The sequence below is a fragment of the Polyodon spathula genome, chromosome 6, assembly GCF_017654505.1.
Source record: "Polyodon spathula isolate WHYD16114869_AA chromosome 6, ASM1765450v1, whole genome shotgun sequence".
In the NCBI taxonomy this organism is placed as follows: Eukaryota; Metazoa; Chordata; class Actinopteri; order Acipenseriformes; family Polyodontidae; genus Polyodon; species Polyodon spathula.
In genome coordinates, this window is record NC_054539.1 from 2297005 (window position 1) to 2319935 (window position 22931).

The 22931-nt window shown below is 38.6% G+C and overlaps 1 protein-coding gene across 5 annotated transcripts in view; it reads left to right on the forward strand.

Annotated features, from left to right (window-relative positions):
* Positions 1 to 6817: 6817 nt before the first annotated feature.
* Positions 6818 to 22931, forward strand: part of LOC121316682 (endothelial PAS domain-containing protein 1-like) — a 50080-nt gene continuing 33966 nt past the window's right edge. For 3 of the 5 annotated variants that reach the window (XM_041251739.1, XM_041251743.1, XM_041251740.1), the window contains exon 1: positions 18096 to 18218. In XM_041251739.1, the coding sequence (XP_041107673.1) occupies positions 18115 to 18218 (104 nt within the window). In that variant the 5' untranslated portion in view covers positions 18096 to 18114. Of the gene's footprint in view, positions 7283 to 18095; positions 18219 to 22931 lie in introns of those variants that run through there. The other 2 variants (XM_041251741.1, XM_041251742.1) reach the window with 1 other exon arrangement.

The window sequence follows — 22931 nt, forward strand, 5'->3', positions numbered from 1 at the left end:
GTGACTGACTGAGTTTTCCTTAGATAGAATCAGTCATGGACATGAGAGGACTATGTTGAGAAAGTTTCACAGCTGTACTATTTTTCGTTCATGAGAGGAGTTTTTCCAAAAATCACGCACAATCAAATATGGCACCCATACCAGGTGACCCAATAGCACCGTTTTCACTCAGGTGCAAGTCTTTTTTGACACTGGATTTGAATTTGGTCCATGTCGGCCATCTTGGATTGATGAAAACTCACCAAATGAATAACTTTTGATGAAGTTTAATCGGTCCAGTGGTTCTGGAGGAGTTGCATTTTAAGGTGAAAACATAGAATCCAAAATGCTGGCTACGCGTCATGTGCAGTCAACCCCAAAAAGTGTAATTGCATACCGTCATGAACATACGTGTGTAGCTTGAAGGCAAAAGCTGCAATGGTTCTCGTAGTTTTAGTGGCTTCAAAGTTAGACTTTTGATTTTGGTAGAGGAAGAAAATATTATAATAATAATAATAATAAATAATAATAATAATAATAATAATAATAATAATTCCAATAATAGCCTAATAAGCCATAAGCCTAATAATAATAATAACAGCATCAGTAATGAAACAAGCTTCACGCTTGCTTTAAATAGCTACAGGAGACATTTTAAGACGTTAGCTATCAACAGCTGTAAAAATACTTCTTTTCTATTTAGAAATACTTATTTTCTAGTTAAAATGCAGGATAACGCAAGACTGCATAGCAAGTCTTAGGCGTGATTATATTGGGGAAATTTTTTTTTTATAAATAATAGTGTACCAAACCAGCTATGCAAGAGTGGAGACAGAAATTACCATTGAATAGCTAACAGAATCGAAATAAAAGGATAAACAGAAAACACTCGTATAAAACAGTCAAACAAACAAATCTTGGGCACTATTCTTTATTTCTTCACAGAGTGTCGTAAGCTCCCGCTGCATGTCAAAAGTCGTCTCTGAGCTGCTCTGTTTTATCACCAGCATTTGCAATCATAAGTCCCCTTCCAACAACACCCCCAAGTCTGTTGTGTTGTAACAGGTTTCCCTGCATATAACAAGCAGGCTGATTTACAAAGACATTATGGGAAAATACAAGTGAGGAAATCAGAATTAAAGGTAAGCGCTATGTTTGATATGTTAAAATAAACATGCTGTTTTAACTACATTTTACACAGAACAGTTTCGTAGCGTGTGATGCTGCAGTAGTTTTATACGCATTTTAATATAACATAAAAAAGACCTCTGCGATAGTTCTAGTGTTAAGACAAGCGCTCTACTTGGAAGCTTCTACCTTGTCTATGCGGAATCATTGTAGCGTAGGAGACAATATTAAAATCACTGTAATCAACTGTAGTGATGTTAACTTTTTTCAACACGTAAACTTATAAAGCTTGCAAGACTATTTTAATATAGTATAGTAACTGTAATACTGTACAAGCCAAACAGCAATTGGACATGGGCTGCTCTGCGCCTTGTCTTCTACTAGCAGGTGAGTACTGTCCACTGTTTTTAAAATTGTATTTCATGCACACGGGTTCAGCATTTCAACACTACATTACCCAGCATACTTTGCTTTACACTACCACCAGCTGTTGATTGCATCACAAGACTGGTAGCTGGGCTAAGTTTTTCTGATTACTGTGTGAACAGCAGTACTCAACGGCAGTAGATGTATAAAGATTTGACCCTACCCAAGATGCTCCATTCCAAGCACTAACAGAACTATACGAGTAGGTCCAGTTGAGAATCATTACCAACTTAATGTCTCGGTAGATATAAATCCAATGCAGCAGTGGAACTGTTGGTCCATTTGTTCCTGAAATTCTTATTCTAACCAAGTCAGGTAAGCACAGCTTTGACTGAATGAAGAAGGAAAGTATGGGCTCCCCGGAGGGTTCCTCTAGCACGGGGCAGCTATCTGCTCAAGCACTGTTTGCCCTAAAGTAACACTATAAAGCAGTGGTTAGAATCATACCAGTTACTCTTCTATCTCACTGCCTCTGTTTCCTTGCCTACAGCACATATATGCTGTTATGCTGCTGTCTATAAAAAGCCTATGACCTTACAAAGAAATTATGGGAAAATACAAGTGAGGAAATCAGAATTAAAGGTAAGCACTATGTTTGATATGTTAAAATAAACCCGCTGTTTTGACTACATTTTACAAAGAACAGTTTTGTAGCGTGTGATGCTGCAGTAGTTTTATATGCATTTAACAAAGACACCCAACTACAGTTATGCATTACATTATTCGTGTGCTGGAAATCGTACCAGTCAAATCCTACTAATACGTTTAGTGTTACATTTCAATGGTTTTATTTTTGTGTGATAGTTTTATGATGTTGAAATGAAAAGAGCAACCTAGGCCAGTCAAAGCAATCACTGAGTGACAATTGTGACAGTCTGGTTAAAAAACATTAGACCTACAGAAAGAAGTCAGCACTGAACCGAATTAAATCAGCAAACTTAATAAAAAAGATAAAAAATATCTGGACAAAAGCAAAGAAACCCCCTCTCAGCTATTCACTCTGCTGATTACCTTGATTGTTGGAGTAAACAGCAATATCTGGAATACAAGGAGAAATATAAATAGATGTTTTTTTTTTCCGAAAGGTTTTGTTATGATGTAAATAAATGAAATACTGTCTATTCAAGGTGTTACACGAGCCCTATTGGGTAGCATGCAGTATATTCCCATTTGAAAGCACCTCCAAAACTTCAACAGCAATCACAAAAAAAAAGATTTTTACATATTTCATATATAGAACTGTTATGATTTGTAACCTAAAAGCAACTGACAATAAAACAATTCCTTTAAAAAAGCTAAATAATATATTGTAGATGGCATTTAAAATCGATACATAATGCATCTCTCTGGCTGAATGTGGTCTCACTGAGACAATGTGGAAACACTGTTCCTCCTACTTTCCAGAGACATGCTGAAATACATGAAGTGGATAAACTAAACTCTACAGTTCACTTCTGGATGGGAAAAGCCATAAGCGGGTGCAACAATGAAACCTTCTGAAGTGTGGTTATATATTTAAAAAGGGCAGGAGTTATTGGAATAAGCACCTAAGTAGCAGCTGTTAATTACCATACTGATATTTTTTTAGGAACAAGAAAACTTTTTCCCTGTCTAGCAGGTTCAAGTTAGCGACTGCTACTGTTTTTCCAGTTTTAGATTATGGTGATTATATTTATCAGTTTTCTTGTAAGCAGTCTCTACACAAATCAAATGTACTGTATAATTCATGTTGCAGATTTGTTCTAGAGTGCTCTCCTTTGACTGTAACATGTACATAACATTAGGCTGGCTCCCATATTGGTATTGGGTTGTGTTTAAGGTTTAATTACCGTGTAGAATTCTATAGCCCAACCAGGGACATGACTCACCTGAGGAAGAAAGCCTTGCTATTCAAATTCTTGGACTCTGATTTTCCTTAACTGGTCGTTAAGGAAACTACAAACTTTTGTGGAAGACATATATAAAAAAAGAAATCCTGTAGGATATTTTATTTAATTTGTTTGTCTGGCAACTAAAAAAGAAAACAGTAAAGGAAAGAAAATGCAAAGGTAGAAGTCACATGTTGAATGAATCTAAACAGTGCTAATATCCTTCCTATTTAGAATTTGCAGATGTTACAAGCTTCATGTTTGTATCATTGCAGCTGCCGGTGCCGGTAATTCACTTTGTATCCTCCCTCGTTCCAACACCGCTATGCTCTTTCAAAAGAAATGAAAAATGGATCAGAGATTACCTTTAACCCAACTGGTCGCTACCAGGGCTTAAATCTCTGATAAAGGACCTTGAATGTCATCTTTCAAACTGTGTTTAACCACTGTTCCAATCCTCCCAAAAATACATAAATACAGTATTCACTTATTTATTCTGCTTATTGAAAGAACATCTCAGTTCTTGTACACGCCCTCTGAATGTTGTCTGTAAATTTAGACTATTCTGCTTCATTGCTGTCCTATCTATCTATTTAAATTTAGTAGAGCAAATAAAGTAAAATAAATACATAGTTGAGAATAAGGTTTGCTGTCAGCGGCAATACAGTAACCACAATACTATAGCAACTAGTCTCCGATTTGAATGACGAGTTCAACTCAAACAACTGCGCGCAGTCTGATTACTTTCAACAACTTATTTAAGTATATCATAGGCATATCATCACATCTCTTCTCTAAAGCCAGGAGAAGGAGACTTTGACTTTTTGAACACACACCGTGAACAGGTTACTGAACAAACAGCACGCTCGAGATTAACACATGCTGCAGTCAAGTAGATATTTGAATTACTAAAACTTTTTTTATTTTATTTAGAAGGCAGGAGGGGCAACCGTAGAAGAGTCAAGGTGTCAAGTAGTAGACTGGGTTTGTGGCTGGAGAGTGTAGAATAGATGTTGTCAATTTTGGTCCAAAAGAAAGAGGAGAAATCATGACGGGTAAGAGAGGAGGATGAACTTAGGGGAGAGGATGGGGCACTTTTTTACACAGAGTGGTGAGCGTATGCAATGGGTTACCCTGCCATGTTACGGATAGTGAATCATTGGGATACTATATACTTCACTTGACAATCGATCATTATGTTCTCATATATACTTTTTAGATAACTTGATGCACTGCAAAAATCTATAGTTTGGCATAAAACTGAATACGTATGAAGAGTTGGTGGGGCTTATTTGATGGGAGAGTGTGGCAATATGTGTTGCAGTGCGCAGATGTAGAGGTGATGCAGTGTTCAATATAATGACAGACCACGAAGTACTGATGAACTGATGATTTTACAGCTCAGGATTATGTTAGCTATCTAACAAATAACAAATACAACAGTTTGACGTAACAAACAAACAAAACACTCACGGTTATGTTTCACTTGTCCTTTAGCGGTTCAACCTTAACCATAACAAAGGAACAGATCACCTTGCTACGTCCTCTTATAAACCATCAGCCACGCACCCTTGGTTAACGAGTGTAACCGTTTCTCCTCCAATCTAAGGTTGCCACATTGCTTCTCTTCTGGGGCAATGACTTAGTGTACCGTAGCCCTGCCCCCTTTCTAGATGGCCAACTTCCACCTAACCCTGGGAAAGTATTGTCAGGCCATCCAGTCCAGGCACTCTGTTCCCTTTATACAGCTCCCTCACAGGTCGGGTGGGAGATTTATCACCAAGAATCATTTTGTCTCTGTCACAGAGAGTCATGTAATCACATTTCTCATAGGAGACACCGCAACTGGAATTCTTAGAGGCTGATGGGAGATGGAATGCTATTATACATATTATATATGTATATATATATTATATATATATATATATATATATATATATATATATATATATATATATATATATATATATATATATATATATATATATAGTACAAGTTAAATCAAAGTGTGGTTCTTCATTTGACACAACCTTTGTGGATAGAACTGCATTTCATCCTTTAATGCATGGCTACTTCATATGGGGACGGTAAAAAAAAAAAAAAAAAAAAATCTATCAACTAGTCTGTATGTGGGCGCAAATGTAAGATAGCCTCATATGAGGATACTATTTTTTCCCATATAGAGCAATAGAATTGTTTTATTATGCATCCGATATTTTCAGTATTGCATGCATGAAAGCCTAATAGATTGTAGTCCTAATGGCATACTTTGATCTGATGTCTCTTTAGCAGCACAATGCAATTTGCCAGTGCAAATCTGAAAGCCAGTTAAAGATGAAATAAGGCACCGTGTCATACTCACTTTAGGTCTCATACAGCTGGCTTCACAGAACCTGATTAGTACAAATCCTGGATAACTTTAAACATTGGGCAGGTTTGTGAATCCACCTGCCTTTTTATTGTTACTATTTGAATGTCTTTAATGCTGAGTTTTCAGAGCTCAGGCACTTCTTTCTTTTTAAGAACCATGCTGCAGCGCTTCAGCCTGTCATGCAGCGTGCTGCTGCTGGTGGTAACTGAGTGAAAGATAACGTACCCTAACCACCAGCATGCCCTCCTGCCCTCATTCTGGTCGCTATCGCATATTGAACTTGCACTGAAGTACAGTAGCACTTCCCTTTGCAGCATTGCCTGAGCTGCTGCTTAGACTGGGTGCTGTTCAAACAAGGGGCGCAGAGAAAGATTGCACTGTTACTTACATTGCAGAATGCACCTTCCTCATTTGTTTATTAAGAGAGTATTTGCAAAAGGCGTTATAGTTTATGTGCAAAGCTTTTATTTCCCAAGTGGGGTCAATTTTATGGAAAAATCTGTTTCCTACATTCTCCTGCACTTTCTTCTTGAGCAAAAAGAACAGATTGACTGTCCAGTTTTTTGCATTCTCCAAAGGTAGTTTTAGATCCAGCTATAAAGTTACATAATCTCCCCCCACTAAAATCTGCATGTCAATACCTTATGTTAAATAAGACCCCTACAATAGTATTAATATTTTTTCAAGGGGAATGAGACAACAACGTTCTTGAATATATTAACAGGTGTATATGATTTTTAAAAGCATTGTAGTGCTTCAACATTTCCATATGCCAATCAGGAATCTCACACAGTTAATTGCCCCAGAACTTTCAGGTGGAAATGAATTTAGACTCACTGCTGGTAAAATACCTATAATAAACAATGCATTCAACGAAACAAAGAAACAAAACAAACAAAAAAAAAAAATACAATAGAAAAGTGCCATTCATGTCCCTCAGAATTAAATCATTCTGAGTGATGTGAAGCAGTAAGGACGCTCCGCCTACGACTGGACGGCTAAAACTGCCCCGACCTGATCTGTAACAGATACAGTATTGAAAAGGTTGGTGTGTGTGCTTTGGGAGGAGCGCCGGACAGCGTCCGCCAATCCCTTCGCTCAGATTGATTTAGAGCTGTCATCAGCGCGGCTAAGAGCTGGAAAGGGTGGACGGGGACTAGGGCTGGAACTTTCCCAGACACCGCCGAAAATACAGAAGTAACTTTAAAGGGTGCTGGAAGAAAAACTTCACTGTGACTGCCATCCTTGAGGTTTCTTCACACTATATGAAGGGCGACTGTACAATGCTCGGCAGTGTTCTGAGGCTGTATAGTCGTCTCTGAATGAAGAGTTTAATACAACTGCATAACGACTCTGGCTGTTGCGTGTGAACAAACAAACATATTGGGTTTTTTTTTTTTTTTCAAACCACTGCTGAAAAAAAAAAAAAAAAAAACCTTTCCTGCCTTAATTGTGACCGGTGCGACTTTAAAAAACAAACAAACATGACAAATGATCAAGAAAAGAAAAGGTAGGCAGCATTTTTATTTTAAAATGTTATATTCATATTTTATAATTATATGTGGGGGTTGGCAGGCTGCACAGTGTCGTCGGTTCAATGTCCTTGTTAACTTCTTTAACAAGCCGTTTGTTGTGCATTAACTAGAACGTCAGTCCGTGCACTTGTTGCATGCGGGTCAGTTTGCTCCAAATACGAGCGTCTTTCAATTAATATATTTTCAAAGTAACTTAAAAATAAGTTTTTATCAGGGTCATCGATTCTAAAAAGCCCTCTCGCTTCAGCACTATACTGTTTATATTGACTGCACCATAGATAGTATAATAAGGAACAAAGTTGTTTAACAGCCTGTTTATAAAGAAACATGTAGGTGTCGTTTTAGGCTTTTAATTGTGTTGGTGTGAAGTGATTGTATTAGCGGTCATGTTGTTATTATTACTAGTAGTAGTAGTATTTATTGATAGTAATTATCGCAGTAATAATAATATGACTCAGCATTAGCGTGTCTCGGTTGCTAATACAAGTCTATATTTTATATATTTTATTATGTTATAAAGCTTCACACAGTTGTTTCTCGTTAAGTTGTTTTTGTGCTCTGTATGCCCAGCACCGTGCTTCGGAACGGGTAAGCTTTTTCTGCTATGACCTGAGGCGTGATTGATTGTTTTGCGGAGGAGTGTAAGTGTGATCTGCGTGGATAGGCTATTTTATTTGTACTTCGCTGTCACAAGGGTACTTGAACTGGGCAAAAATACAATAAAAATGGTGAAACAAAGTAACGGGGCTGTGGTCGGACAGGAGCGAGTGAATATACAGCAGTGGGCATGTAGAACCACTGTACTTGAGTAAGAGCAGTATCACAAACGTCATTTCAAATTGGTAGAGGTAATAATAATAATAATAATAATAATAATAATAATAATAATAATAATAATAATAATAATAATAATAATGTATTTACTGAGTTTGATTTGATAAGAACGTGCAGTTCGAATGCGGATTGTATGGCATTGACTATCATAATTGTCATTTGATTAAATGGATATATCTTTTCATAAAGTCAAATGGTAATATTTGTACTGTAGAATGTCAAGTACAGTACAGCGTATTGTTCCATTCTGGAAATATGAACACAACTTCACATTTGGTTTTACTACTTTTTGCCCTTTATTAAACGGGTGGAGGGATTTTTATGATATAAAACAAGTTATTTCTTTAGGTATTTGATTATCAGAAAAGTAACCCATAAACTGCGCCTTATTAATTAATGCCCTTCTAAATATAGGGGGGAAACACAGTCCTGCTTTATTTTGTTATATGTTTTTTTTAATTTATTTTATATGCCATGTAAGCATTGGTTATAACTGCATGGTAACACTTTATAATACGTGGCTCAAATTACTGTGTATTTACACAGTAGTAATGCCTCCTTACACATAATTACTATGTTATGCATAGCTACAATGCACTTCACCTGTAAATTGTTTTGCAGCATATAACCCTAACCCAAACGCTAACTCTTATACAATTGTGTACTTACATATATGGGTCAAAAAGATGTACACATTAAATACATTGTAGCTGTACATAATAGCACTGTAACTATGTGTAAGTACACACGTACTGACTAAGTAACTACAGTGCTAGGTAAATACACAGTAAATAGAGATGCTTAGTGTAAAGTGTTACCCTTTGCATTTATCTTTGTGGTGGGCATTTGTAAATTGTGATGGGAACGAATAAGGACAAGTTTATTTATTTTTTTCTTCAAACACGTTTTAGACAGTGTTATTTTATATTTTAATAATCCCGTTTCCAGTATTTAACTGCACTAATGGTTCAACTTTTAATAACTCTGGTAATGATATTATTATAATATCTCCAGCTTGGTGACCCCTTGCCCTTTTCACAGCCCACACTGTAAGTTCATAGCAGAAACCTGCAATGAGTTTTTAACTGGTTTGAGAAGTTGATCTGGATTGTCGCCTGGTATTGCTCAATCTGTAATTGTGCATCCAGCCGTGTTTTTCGTTTAAAGCTTTGTTATTAGACAGATATATTCATGTTTGTGATTTATAAAAGTGCTGTGCCAAGACCAGCTTTCTTCTCATTTATCTAGCTGTCATTGTCCACCCACCTTCATAGAAGTATCGCCAGTTCGAATGAAAAAAAATTAATTCGTTTGAGCAGCTTCCTTTCTGTGCGTGCCAGAAAATCAAAGTGCGTTGATCATACCTCATTTGTGATTAATCAACATGTGATTTGAAAGTATATTAGGGCAAACTAGTTCAGGTATTGAAATAGCCACAGCGTATAGGCAACCAGCTCAAGTGTGTCTTATTAAACTCATAATAAAACTAGGACTGGATCAAACTGCTATGTAATGGGAGTCTTATTTCCATCTCTGTCGTTATTGTTGAAATTGGGTGTGTTCTAGGACCCCATCAGAACTTGTGACACATATCTTGTGTTATAACATTTCTCTTGAGGTTTGCGTGCTGTAAACAGCTCCGTATTTGCGTTTTAATTGTTTTTTTGTAATGATTGTGCCGTTGAGTTTAGATGCACGACTTTTGTGTTTGCGGTTTAACAGTATTGTGTTTAGCACAATTTGTTTTTACAGTGTAAGCAAGTTGGGATTCCTGTTACAGAACCATATAACACAGCCAGCTATGATTACCTCACCACACACAGAGATATACACACACACATATAGTCTGACTGGTGAGCAAGCTATCACACTGATGGAACCCTGTTAAAATTAAACTGAGGATTCAGGCTCATTTTTGTTCATGTAAAACCTGAGTTTAAATAATTTAGTAGAAAAAGTGACTTTGCCAACTGTAGTTCGTCAAATGCAAAACCTGGCAGTTTTTTTTTTCTTTTTTTCCGCAGAATTATAAAGAAACAACGTATTTGGTAGTTAGGTAGGAGTATGTCTTGTATATTTATTCTTTTTAAATGTTGAGTTATGCAGATTTTGCCCTTCAAGGTAAAATGTGATGTGAAACTCATGTGTGAAAATCTGATTTCATTATGATATGGTACTGTATGTAGGGTAGTTCACTTGAAAACAAACGCTTCAAAATAAAAAAAAATAAAAAAATTGAAAGTTGTATTTAAAAAAAAAAGGGGGAATGTAATTGAGGGATTGCCGTCAGGTGTAATCTACTGTATACCTTTGTCAAAAACCCAAAAGGCGTGATTTTAGATTAGACTGTATCCAACCTGTGTCCCAGTACTTTTAACACAATGACTGCAGCCTGAAGTCTACCATGACATGTCATTATATATTGAACCTTTCCATCTTCATACCAGACTGTATCCATACCTAGCAGTACCATGTAACTTGATATAAGGTAGAAGTCTTGAATATATATATATTATATATATATATATATATATATATATATATATATATATATATATATATATATATATATATATATATATATATATACACATATCTAACGTCACAAGTCTTAATCTTATTACAAAACTTTTTTTTTTTTTTGATGTACTGTTTTGAAAGGGTGTGTAGAAAGTTTACTGCACTGTTACTTTTACTTGTAAGACACTGTGATGTAGTGGTGTCAACAAGGTGATGGTAATGGAGAGGCAAGGTGTTAATTTATCATAATTGTGGTGCAGTTGTCTCAGCAGAAGTCTTCTTTGTAGGAAAACAAACATGCCAAGCCTGCTAAGGGTCAGCTCATGTCATGTGGTTTGCGTACAGCCAGAGTCATTTTGTACTGGAGGCTTTCTTCGTGTTGTCTGTAAGCATGCCCAGTAATGAGTTAGAAATGGCTCATTTAGCCTTCTAGTGCATTGCTCACATAGAACAAGGAACCAGTGTGTCTCGATTATTGCCATGCAGCAAATTGCAGAAGATTGCTTTATTTTTTCTTTCACTCAGATAAATATGCATGAAAAATTGGGTGTACAAATATCTATGGAAAAGTGGAAAAAGGAACGATTTAGTTCCTTTAGAGCAGTGGCTCTTGAACCATTTAGTGCACCCCCCCCCCCCCAGAGCACCAATGAGATGCCTCCTCTACTCTGAAGTGGCTGCGAGGGTTAGAGGTGCACTGTGGCAGTGTGAATCCATGTTCTTGACAGTAGCCATTTTCTGCTTTACATACTGTACAGTGCTAATGTACTGTAGTCAGCTGATAGACTAAGGCTGGAAATAAATGTCATCCTTATAGCGGCTTACTGTAATACTTTACATTAAGAGTCTCTACTGTGTATTTCCGTAGTAGTTACTTGGCAAATACATGTGTACTTACACATAATTACAATGTTGTTATGCATAGTTACTGTGTACTTAATGTGAAATTCTTTTTTGCATGATATAACCCTAACTGACACTTTTCTGGTACAATTGTGTACCAACATGTAATGCAAAAGATGATTTACATTGTAACTATGCATAGCAACATTGTAATGTTGTGTAAGTACGCATGTATGTACTACTGTAAGTAACAACTGTGTAAATACACAGTAATTAGAGACACTTAATGTAAAGTGTGATCCGGCTTTCAAAGATAGCCCAATAATAAAAGCAAAACTTATAAAGTATAGCTAATATAGTTTTGGCCACTATTGTAGTGTGGGTTTATATAGATCTAGTACAAGACAAGTTCCTATCCATATTTGAGTGCTCTTCACTACAGGCTCTGTGAATGTGCATGGGATGTGTTCGACTGCATTCCTCAGTTTAATAATGGCCCCCCACAAATGTTAATGTAAAATGTCATATCAACTGGGATTGTTCCTTGAAGGCGTTTGCGTGGTTAAAACATTTATATAAGCATTTTAAATGCTGTCTGCAGAACAGGGAGCTGCACATGTTTCCATGTCAGATCATTGTTTTTCTCAAGCAGGTCATTTTATAATTACTGCCAGTCTGTGTTTGTGGATGCCTTACAGTGCCCCTGCTGTTTCAATTACAATATTCTTCACTAACTCATAAGATATACAACAGCACTGGTAAAACACATTCTCCTAATTAATTAGACAGGTGTTTTGACTTGAGGTCTCTGTCAATGTCTTGCTTGCTGACATTGTTTGCATGCAGGCTGTTTGCTGCTAAGCCAGTCAAAAAATCTGGGTGTGATTTAGATAGTTCTGTGGTTTTCCCCTTTTCATCTTCTACGCCTTAGAGCTAGTGATATTTAAGCCGTGATGAGGGTAGGTGGGGGAGCTAAAGGTGCCGTTTATCTCCAGTTGTGGTCTACAAAGCGTACATTAATTACCAGGGAGTGGACCTAATTAGCAGATCTATACCCACTTTGCTTTGATTAATATAACATGGTTGCAACACGTAAGCTTGCGGTATAGACACTATGAGGCCCTAGATTGACACAAAAGAAGTGAAATGTAATGTGCTGACTTGTAAGCATGCTCAAACCCAGCTTGAACAGCCTGTTAGTACTCTAGTACTGCAGCAGACAACGACCAGATAATAATGCCTCATTTTAAACATATGTCTCTTAAACTGCAGCTCAGATTGCTCTCCCGTGACGTTGCAGCCTTGTTTGGATTTTTGCAAAGTGCATGCTTTATATAACTCTATATAATGGATCAGCCAAAGAATATTCAAATACAAAGATATCACTGTGCTGCTGTGTGGACTGCACTCTGGAGCCACTGTCATGGGTGTGTCAGGATCTGTGTGTATCGTGCAGTATCAAACACTCATCATTTGATACATATATTACAGAGCTACAGATAAAGACGTGATTCATTTCGGTTTAAAATCTTTTTATAACCACTGGGCTGTGTGTCCTTGTCAAAAAGTGTCTAGTGGTTTTTAACACACCATGCAGAATGCAGTAAAACGTTGATGGAACCTTGGAAAACCTCATGTCATGGAATTGGAAACAGACAGCACTGTAACTTGAGATCTGCTTAGTGTTGTAAATTCTTGACTTTCTCTTTCTAAAGATCTGTTTAGGTTAATGATATTGTTTGGCACTTGTTAGCTAATTAAGTAAAAAGAGCAGTAATGTCAATGTGTTAAATTTAGATAATGCTAAAATAATTCTGTACATAGAGCACAGCACAGACGCCTCCCCTGTACAGTATTCCAGTCCCCCGCGAGAAATATCAAGAGCTCTTTGACATGATCGGCCAGCGAGGCAGCCCCAAGGTCTGCTCAGTCATGCTTTTGCTCATCTGCACTCCGTCAGGTACATGGGGTCCTGGGCAGCAGCCCACTATGTTGGGGAGGGGGAGTGCAGTCCCTGGCTTGCTGTTGAACTTGGGGGAGTGCAGTCCCTGGCTTGCTGTTGAATTTGGCCCCCATGGCTGTGCTTCCTAGTACGAGCTGAAGTTCACACAGATCCCAAGCCAGGCCTGCCCAGAATGCTGTCTCCTCAGACTTCCTGCAGGCTTGCAGAATGCTTCCTTCACTTGCATAACACTGAGCCCGGGCTGGTAGCCTTTGCTCCGGAGCTGCTGTATTTGAGATGACATTGTGAACTTGGCTGGGCTCTGGTATTGTAATATCGTCTCGTATTTTGGATCAAGAGGAGCACAGAGAGTTCAGTGTGCTGTCGTTGATCCGGCTTCTCATTCGCTGTACTGCAGTGTCTGACAACATAGATCAAATCTGTCTGCGTATTGTGAATGTGTGCATGTGGGTGCACTGGATGTACTTCGTACTGTAATGCCTCTTCATGAACAAATGTAAACTGTATTTGAAATTTCCCTTGATCACAGGCTACCCTTGAAAACAGGAAATATCTCTTAAGCAAATTAATACATAAACACTGTAGATGTATTTTATTAAGTATGTGCTTTTCATAATGAATATGTAAGCCTAACTCTAAGCCAAAATGCATTTGGTGGCTGAGCAGTGTATTTTTCAATATTTTATTTTAGAGTTTTCAAGGTCATCAAAATAACCTTTAAGGGAGCTGGGAGCAGTTCCGGTCTGGAGTCCTATGATTTTTATAGGTATGATTAAAACATTAACTGAATAAGCCCTGGAAATAGAGTAAAACATATATATCCTTTCCTACGTTTGTCATTAGAAATCAATATATTTATTGCAAATATAAAATTTGGAATAGGTCAGGTAGCGAGTTCTGTCCTGTTGAGCAGATATAGAGATGTGTAACACTCCCCTTACCACCTCCTAATAAAATGTATTTAAAATATATAAACTGGCATCCCCTTTTTCTAAAAGAGGAAAAAATATTAAGAAATAATTCCACATATTATTCTTTAGCATTCTTAAGTTGCATCATGCTGATTTTGTAACATTTAAAAACATTTAAATATGTTTAACTCTTAAATCTTACTTGTAGAAATCTCTGAAACTGAAATGTTGCTTGTGACGCTACACAATGAAAACCTGAAGCTCTCGTCGAATGAAATTCAGAAACACAAACTGAATATCATCACAAATATTTGTACATCAGCAAACATGTTCGTGCTGAGTCAGGCCCAGCCTTTACACAAAGCCCTTGGCTTGTGTGAACTTGACAGAGGAAGAGGATTTACTGCTTAAAAAACACTCAGTCAAACAACAAAAGAAAAGAAAGAAGAAATTAAACAAACTTTAATCGTGTTGGATCGGTGGATGCAGTTCCTAGCTTGGTTAATAGCCACACTTTATTTAATAGAGAGACACTGACTGTAACAGTATGAGAAAACTTCTAATGAAACTTAACAGGTCCTTAGCAACATACCGATGGGGACCACAACTTGTTACCTGGTTTAATGCAAGCTGCACACATTAGGGCCAAGTTAACAGGTTTTCATCAGGGACACAGCAAGAGCAAATGAGAGGTGAAAGTAACAAAAAGGAAATATTATTACTAATCTGTTAACAACAAAACAGCATACCTTAAATTCAAATTCAGATTACTGAAGGACAAAAAACAGCATACTTTCAATTCAAATTCTGTTTACTCAAGGACAAAAAACAGCATACCTCAAGGGCTTGAAATGAACTTTTCCATGCCTTAGCCACCATTGGCTAGTGGATGGAAAAATCCACTGGCCACACAGACATTTTACTGGGGCAACGACAACAAAAGAAAATGCAAAAACAAGCAACATTTATGAGCATCTCATCAGGGTCTGAAACAGTCTGCCTCATGAGTGACGATATAGCTTCTGAGATGTGTCGGGCATCTGCCCTCTCCACAGACTGCATGCGCACAAACTGTAGTTACCAGCCTTTCTGGCAGAATCATACCTATACCAGCCCCTCTTCTATGACAGCGCTATCGGTTGAACCATCTAACATCACTGGCAGGAACTTTGCACCTTTAATTTTCTGTTGCAGCTGCCTTTTTTTTACCTCAGCAATGTAGTGCATAAATACTGTTGCTTGTTTGTCATTCCTAGATTAGCCTGGTCTGTTCATCAACCCTATATTATTAAAAATAATTTAAAAAACTGTAGCCTGGTGAGCAAGTCCGGGGCAGACTTGAGGCTGGCAGGAGAGAGTGTGGCGTGCATGGGGGGGAAGGCAGCAGCAAGGCTGGTAGGTGATGTAATCACATACAAAGACATAAGCCCGATATACGCTCCTTGCAAAGGAGCCAGCTCTTTTATACAGTGGTATCGGCGCTATGCTTTGTGTGTGATTACGTCACCTGCAAGCCCTGCTGTTGCCTTCCCCCCCATGCACGCTACAGTCTCCCCTGCCAGCCTCAAGTCTGCCCCGGTCTTGCTCACCAATTTGCTCAAAGACCGAAATAACCTTTAATTTAATTCTTTGTTCATTTGTAAATGCTCAAATTGCGAAATGGTTATTTTTTTCTTTGAACCGAAACTCCTGACTGAGTATAACACACACACACACACACATTATATATATTATATACAAGTGTACACTCATTTGGACTTTTCAAGCTCATATCAGAGGTTGTTTGGGAAGTAAATATTTACAAAAATAATAACATTTTGGCATCTCACTACATCATACTATAAAAGGACTTTGGACTAAACTGTTATTTCATTGATGTATTTTTTTTTCTGTGCTAGGATCAATAACTGTAATACTTTGAAATTAAATTTAAAAAAGACTGACATCTAAGTTCCTTGATTTATGAATAGATTGTGCTATATGAACTTTGATTTATGATTTTGATATTTTTTTCCACTAGTTTTCTTTTTAATCTTTGTACAAATGTTTGTTTCATCTCTCTTTACTTTCCATTATGGATTAAAGTCTACAACAAAAAATATGTATTTTTAATGTACTTCACACACACACACTTTTTGGAGCAACAGTCAACAGTGGAACCCCCTTTATCTGCATGATACGAAGAAAGAGTTATTGGATTTAATATGATGCCCTAAAGGAAGACTTCCAGATCATTGAAAAAAATTACAAAATAAAAGCTGCAATGTGTAATGTAATTACATATGGGTGTGAGTACTGACGTAAACAACACACTTTGTAGTAACATTAGAGACATTTAATTTCCAGAAATGTGGTGCATTGCAGTACCAGGCTATGTGTTGTTGCGTCTTGTAAAATTTCATTCAAAGAACACAAGACACATTTTCATGAGTAAAATTTTTATTATAAATGAGAATATTCACATACTGTATTTGTTGCTTAGTTTAAAATTACTTTTTAATTAAATGTCTGTTATCAAACGTGTCCTTTTTTTCTTACAGTTCATAATAAATGCTCTAATTTTCATACTAAATAGCACTTAATAGTACTGTACATGCCACTATGCACCATACTTTATTTGCAAGACAATTACTTAACCTTCAACATTACACCCAACTTGAGGTAGCAAAGCTCTCACAATGTGCGCTAATATGCAGGAAAATATAATGTGTGTGTATATATTTCACGGCATAGCCTGTGAATGCCTACTTGTGCCACTTTGCAATTTACTTCATGTTGAAGAGAAATGCTCAAACTTTAAAATGATACCCTACTTGAGGTGGCACATGAAGATCTGATTTCCCCCTTAGAATGTGAGCTAATATTGAGCACATAACTGCGAATAAGTAACTAGCTTCAGCCCTCGAATCGGGAATAAGTAACTACCTTAAGCCCGGTCCTTCTGTAAAGCTCGGAGCCCCCATCCAGAGCTGTTCTGTTGAGGATCAGTTTTGGGTTGATTGGCTGAACGTGTTGGCAGACAGCAAGAGCAATCCTTGATTTCCATGGAAGTGGGTGAGGGTGAAGGGAATGATTGACAGTTTGTGCTTGCACAGTTCAAATAAAACATATTTAAATAAACTGTGGAGCAGAAGTCCATAGCTCAAATAAAGATCTTGTGCACCATAGTGTCAATTGAATTTCAATTTAAAGTATGCTGTTTTGTTATTAATAGATGAGTTTTTTGTTAATAGATGAATTTGCATTATATTATTTACTTTGCGTTACTTTCACCTCTCATAAGAGCAGGACAGCCTGCTGTAAAAAAAAGCTTGTTTTCTTTTTGTCTGCTGTGCTGGTTGATGAAATAAAAAGGCTAAATTATCTTCAATAAAAAGTAATTTGTAGAAAATGTGCAGGATGGGGCTTGGGGTAATGCTTATAATCAATGTTCTGAACACACAGCACAGCGTGTCCCTGTGCATTCACACAACTGGATCCATGTGTACCTGTACAGACATGCAACTGGGACCCATTAAGGCTTGGCAGAGCAGTGTTGTGGGAGTTGCTGGTGAGTCAGCTCGCTGTAGTACCGTATCAGTGGTACAGGAGGTCAGTGTTCTGACTCCTGATTCAAACTCTACCCTCCCATACTCAAAGCCTTACATACATGTCTAATAAAAAAAAAAGCTGAAAAGCAACTGCGATGCACATGGGATATAGAGGAGTTAATGGCGCTAATGGAAATCGTTCTGCGATGAATTGTACCTGCTTTTACATATGCTGGTATAATACTTCCAACACCTGGAATAGCTTTGAATCCCGAAGGGCTGTACTGACAGGAGTAGATGTTGCCAGGGGGTGAGAATGACATGCTGTTTACACTTTGTTATGATGGATGACCGGTGGTACGTGATCACTGGGTATTTTCAGCAGTAATCTTTAAGTTGCTTTAGTTTGGAAGAACAGACTGTCAGTGCTTAGTGAAATGCAGGAAGAGCACCCTTACAAGCAAACATGCTGTGGCAGAAATGCTTGTCTAGATATAAGTGAGATTCCAGCCCTGATTTCATGATTTTTCAATAAAATACCAAAACTACCAATAACCAATTAAAACCATCAATTCTGTATGTTGTGTTTGTAAAATAAATGTGTATATTAGATGAACTACACAGTTTGTGGTTCATCCCCTGTTACAGTGTATAGGCTGTTGCTATTTATCGAACTGAGATTTGTATGAGAATGAAACAGCCTCTTTATAGAGAGGAATGTACAGTAGCTCTGTGTGAGTGGTGAGCTAGCCTGGTACATTGCAACTGAGACCAGTGCAGCTTGCGTGAGAGACAGAGGCAGTGATGACCCTTGCAGGTTCTGTGAGCTGTGACCTCATTGTCTTCTACCTTTATTCCATTGTCCCATGGGCTCAATAAGGAGCAACTGAGAGCTCTGGAACAGCGATCCTGCACAAAGTGAAAGTATTACAGGACTTACAGGAAGCAAAACTCGCAAGGGCTTTTACTACTTTTATTGGAGGAGCATGAATTTTATTGACCCCGCTACTGCAGCTTGGCATGCAGCTGGGACGTTTGGCAAACATATACTAAAACAACCACACCATTTTGAAAAACACCGGGACCATTAAAAGATTTACTTTTAGATTTTTTTTTTTTTTAAATTTCGGTTTCAGTTTTATTTTAACAGTATGCAAGTGATTCCCAGATTGGACTCCATTGCTAGTTGCTTTTATGTTGGAGGAAAAGAACTTGAGTTGAGGAATTGATAATTTCATAACCGCTGCGGGCTTCAAAAACAATGCAGACGCGTCATCAACAGTTACTGGGTGACGCTGTTCCACACGCCATGCCTGTCGATAGGAGCAATCTGTGTTTCAGCGCATTACACAAAGCTTGATGGGACTGATAATGATTCTACTCGGCATAGGGAAACAGGAATGCATGAACATACAAGGTTCACAAATAGAGCAGAGTGCTGCTAGTCAGAAAGTAATATCAGAGGCATAAGTAACAATTAAGATTTGTATAGTTTTAGGGGTTTACCTTAATTATCCAAACTGTGTGGTGGCCATGCTCTTACATACAACTTGTTATTAGCACCCCAACTTTCCTGGCATTAGTTTTAGAGCAGGAGAGTGAGTGTGGCCAAGGGGAATGGGAAAAACAAAAGTTGTGATGACACACTAAAGGGCTCTGCTAACTCACTTAGTAGAGAGGCATTTTAATCTACAGTATTGTTTCAACAAGTGTCTTTTCCAAGGTGCTTTGAAGACAACACTAGTTTTACTCCCAAAGGGTCTACATTAACTATCTAAACAGTGACGGGTCTAAATGCGGTTCTCAAAATCAGGTTTGTAAAACTCAGGACAACGGTTTTATAATAGACCCATGAGCGTTTAGGTTGTGGGTGAAAAGGTGATTTTTTTTATAACAGACCCGCGAGTGTTTAAGTTGTGGGTGAAAAGGTGATTTTTTATAACAGACCCGCGAGCGTTTAGGTTGTGGGCGAAAAGGTGATTTTTTATAACAGACCCGCGAGCGTTTAGGTTGTGGGCGAAAAGGTGATTTTTTATAACAGACCCCGCGAGCGTTTAGGTTGTGGGCGAAAAGGTGATTTTTTGGGCGAAAAGGTATAACAGACCCGCGAGCGTTTAGGTTGTGGGCGAAAAGGTGATTTTTTATAACAGACCCGCGAGCGTTTAGGTTGTGGGCGAAAAGGTGATTTTTTATAACAGACCCGCGAGCGTTTAGGTTGTGGGAAAAGGTGATTTTTTATAACGGACCCTCGAAGGTGATTTTTTTATAACAGACCCGCGAGCGTTTAGGTTGTGGGCGAAAAGGTGATTTTTTTATAACAGACCCGCGAGCGTTTAGGTTGTGGGCGAAAAGGTGATTTTTTATAACAGACCCGCGAGCGTTTAGGTTGTGGGCGAAAAGGTGATTTTTTATAACAGACCCGCGAGCGTTTAGGTTGTGGGCGAAAAGGTGATTTTTTATAACAGACCCGCGAGCGTTTAGGTTGTGGGCGAAAAGGTGATTTTTTATAACAGACCCGTGAGCGTTTAGGTTGTGGGCGAAAAGGTAATTTTTTATAACAGACCCGCGAGCGTTTAGGTTGTGGGCGAAAAGGTAATTTTTTATAACAGACCCGTGAGCGTTTAGGTTGTGGGCGAAAAGGTGATTTTTTTATAACAGACCCGCGAGTGTTTAGGTTGTCGGTGAAAAGGTGATTTTTTATAACAGACCCGCGAGCGTTTAGGTTGTGGGCGAAAAGGTGATTTTTTATAACGGACCCGCGAGCGTTTAGGTTGTGGGCGAAAAGGTGATTTTTTATAACAGACCCGCGAGCGTTTAGGTTGTGGGCGAAAAGGTGATTTTTTATAACAGACCCGCGAGCGTTTAGGTTGTGGGCGAAAAGGTAATTTTTTATAACAGACCCGCGAGCGTTTAGGTTGTGGGCGAAAAGGTAATTTTTTATAACAGACCCGCGAGCGTTTAGGTTGTGGGCGAAAAGGTAATTTTTTATAACAGACCCGCGAGCGTTTAGGTTGTGGGCGAAAAGGTAATTTTTTATAACAGACCCGCGAGCGTTTAGGTTGTGGGCGAAAAGGTGATTTTTTATAACGGACCCGCGAGCGTTTAGGTTGTGGGCGAAAAGGTGATTTTTTATAACGGACCCGCGAGCGTTTAGGTTGTGGGCGAAAAGGTGATTTTTTATAACAGACCCGCGAGCGTTTAGGTTGTGGGCGAAAAGGTGATTTTTTATAACAGACCCGCGAGCGTTTAGGTTGTGGGCGAAAAGGTGATTTTTTATAACGGACCCTCGAGCGTTTAGGTTGTGGGCGAAAAGGTGATTTTTTATAACAGACCCGCGAGCGTTTAGGTTGTGGGCGAAAAGGTGATTTTTTATAACAGACCCGCGAGCGTTTAGGTTGTGGGCGAAAAGGTGATTTTTTATAACAGACCCGCGAGCGTTTAGGTTGTGGGCGAAAAGGTGATTTTTTATAACAGACCCGCGAGCGTTTAGGTTGTGGGCGAAAAGGTGATTTTTTATAACGGACCCGCGAGCGTTTAGGTTGTGGGCGAAAAGGTGATTTTTTATAACAGACCCGCGAGCGTTTAGGTTGTGGGCGAAAAGGTAATTTTTTATAACAGACCCGCGAGCGTTTAGGTTGTGGGCGAAAAGGTAATTTTTTATAACAGACCCGCGAGCGTTTAGGTTGTGGGCGAAAAGGTAATTTTTTATAACAGACCCGCGAGCGTTTAGGTTGTGGGCGAAAAGGTAATTTTTTATAACAGACCCGCGAGCGTTTAGGTTGTGGGCGAAAAGGTGATTTTTTATAACAGACCCGCGAGCGTTTAGGTTGTGGGCGAAAAGGTGATTTTTTATAACGGACCCGCGAGCGTTTAGGTTGTGGGCGAAAAGGTGATTTTTTATAACGGACCCGCGAGCGTTTAGGTTGTGGGCGAAAAGGTGATTTTTTATAACGGACCCGCGAGCGTTTAGGTTGTGGGCGAAAAGGTGATTTTTTATAACGGACCCGCGAGCGTTTAGGTTGTGGGCGAAAAGGTGATTTTTTATAACGGACCCGCGAGCGTTTAGGTTGTGGGCGAAAAGGTGATTTTTTATAACGGACCCGCGAGTGTTTAAGTTGTGGGTGAAAAGGTGTTTTTTAAACGCAGTTTCTTTTAAAAAAAAAAAAAAAAAATGCGAGCGTGTAGGTTGTGGGCGAAAAGGTGATTTTTTATAACGGACCCTCGAGTGTTTAGGTTGTGGGTGAAAAGGAAAGGAAGACAGGATCAGCTAGTGGACTCCCTGACATTGAGGTGGACATACGAACGTCTAGTGGCTGATGGACAGGGAGCGATGGGAGGCGTATGAGAGGGAACACACCCCAAACTCCCTGGAGGAAGATGCAGAGTTGGTCCTCTGCTACCTGGAGGCAGCTACAAACAGAACAGCAGCCCAGGTAGCAAGGTCTCCAGTGTGCCGGCAGGGGTACTGCCTAGTTTCAGTTTTGTCAGTGGCACATGTAACCTCTAATTTTGGAGAAAAAAATACAATCTCACACGACCCCTGCTATATATTGAATATGTAGTGGTGAGACCTGCCCCGGTAAATTAATGTGTATTTGGTGGTTTAATTATAAATATGGTTTGGTGGGACTTGTTTTGATTTTTCTAAAGAAAAAATGTTTTTAGAAATTAAAACAAGTGTTGGATAAGGCAGGGCTGGGAGGTTAGGCTTCGAGCTTGGCCACCTGTTATTTTCTAGCTTTGTTTTGTACAGTGCTTGTTTTTGTATTTTTGTATATACCCACATACCTGTGTGTGTAAATATCCTTCCACGCTAGGGCTACCATGGCTGGTACATTAGTGGCGGTCACCAACAACTGCAACCCCTGGTACTTAATAAAACCTGTGTGCCTGCGCTGGGAGTCTGTCTGTCTTGTCCAGGATTCTGTGTGCTTTGCTGAACAATGCTTGTGCTTTCGAGAGCACAGATTTCCTTTGAGCACGGAGATGTGGGTCAGAAAGGAACCATGCTTCCTGTCAGTGA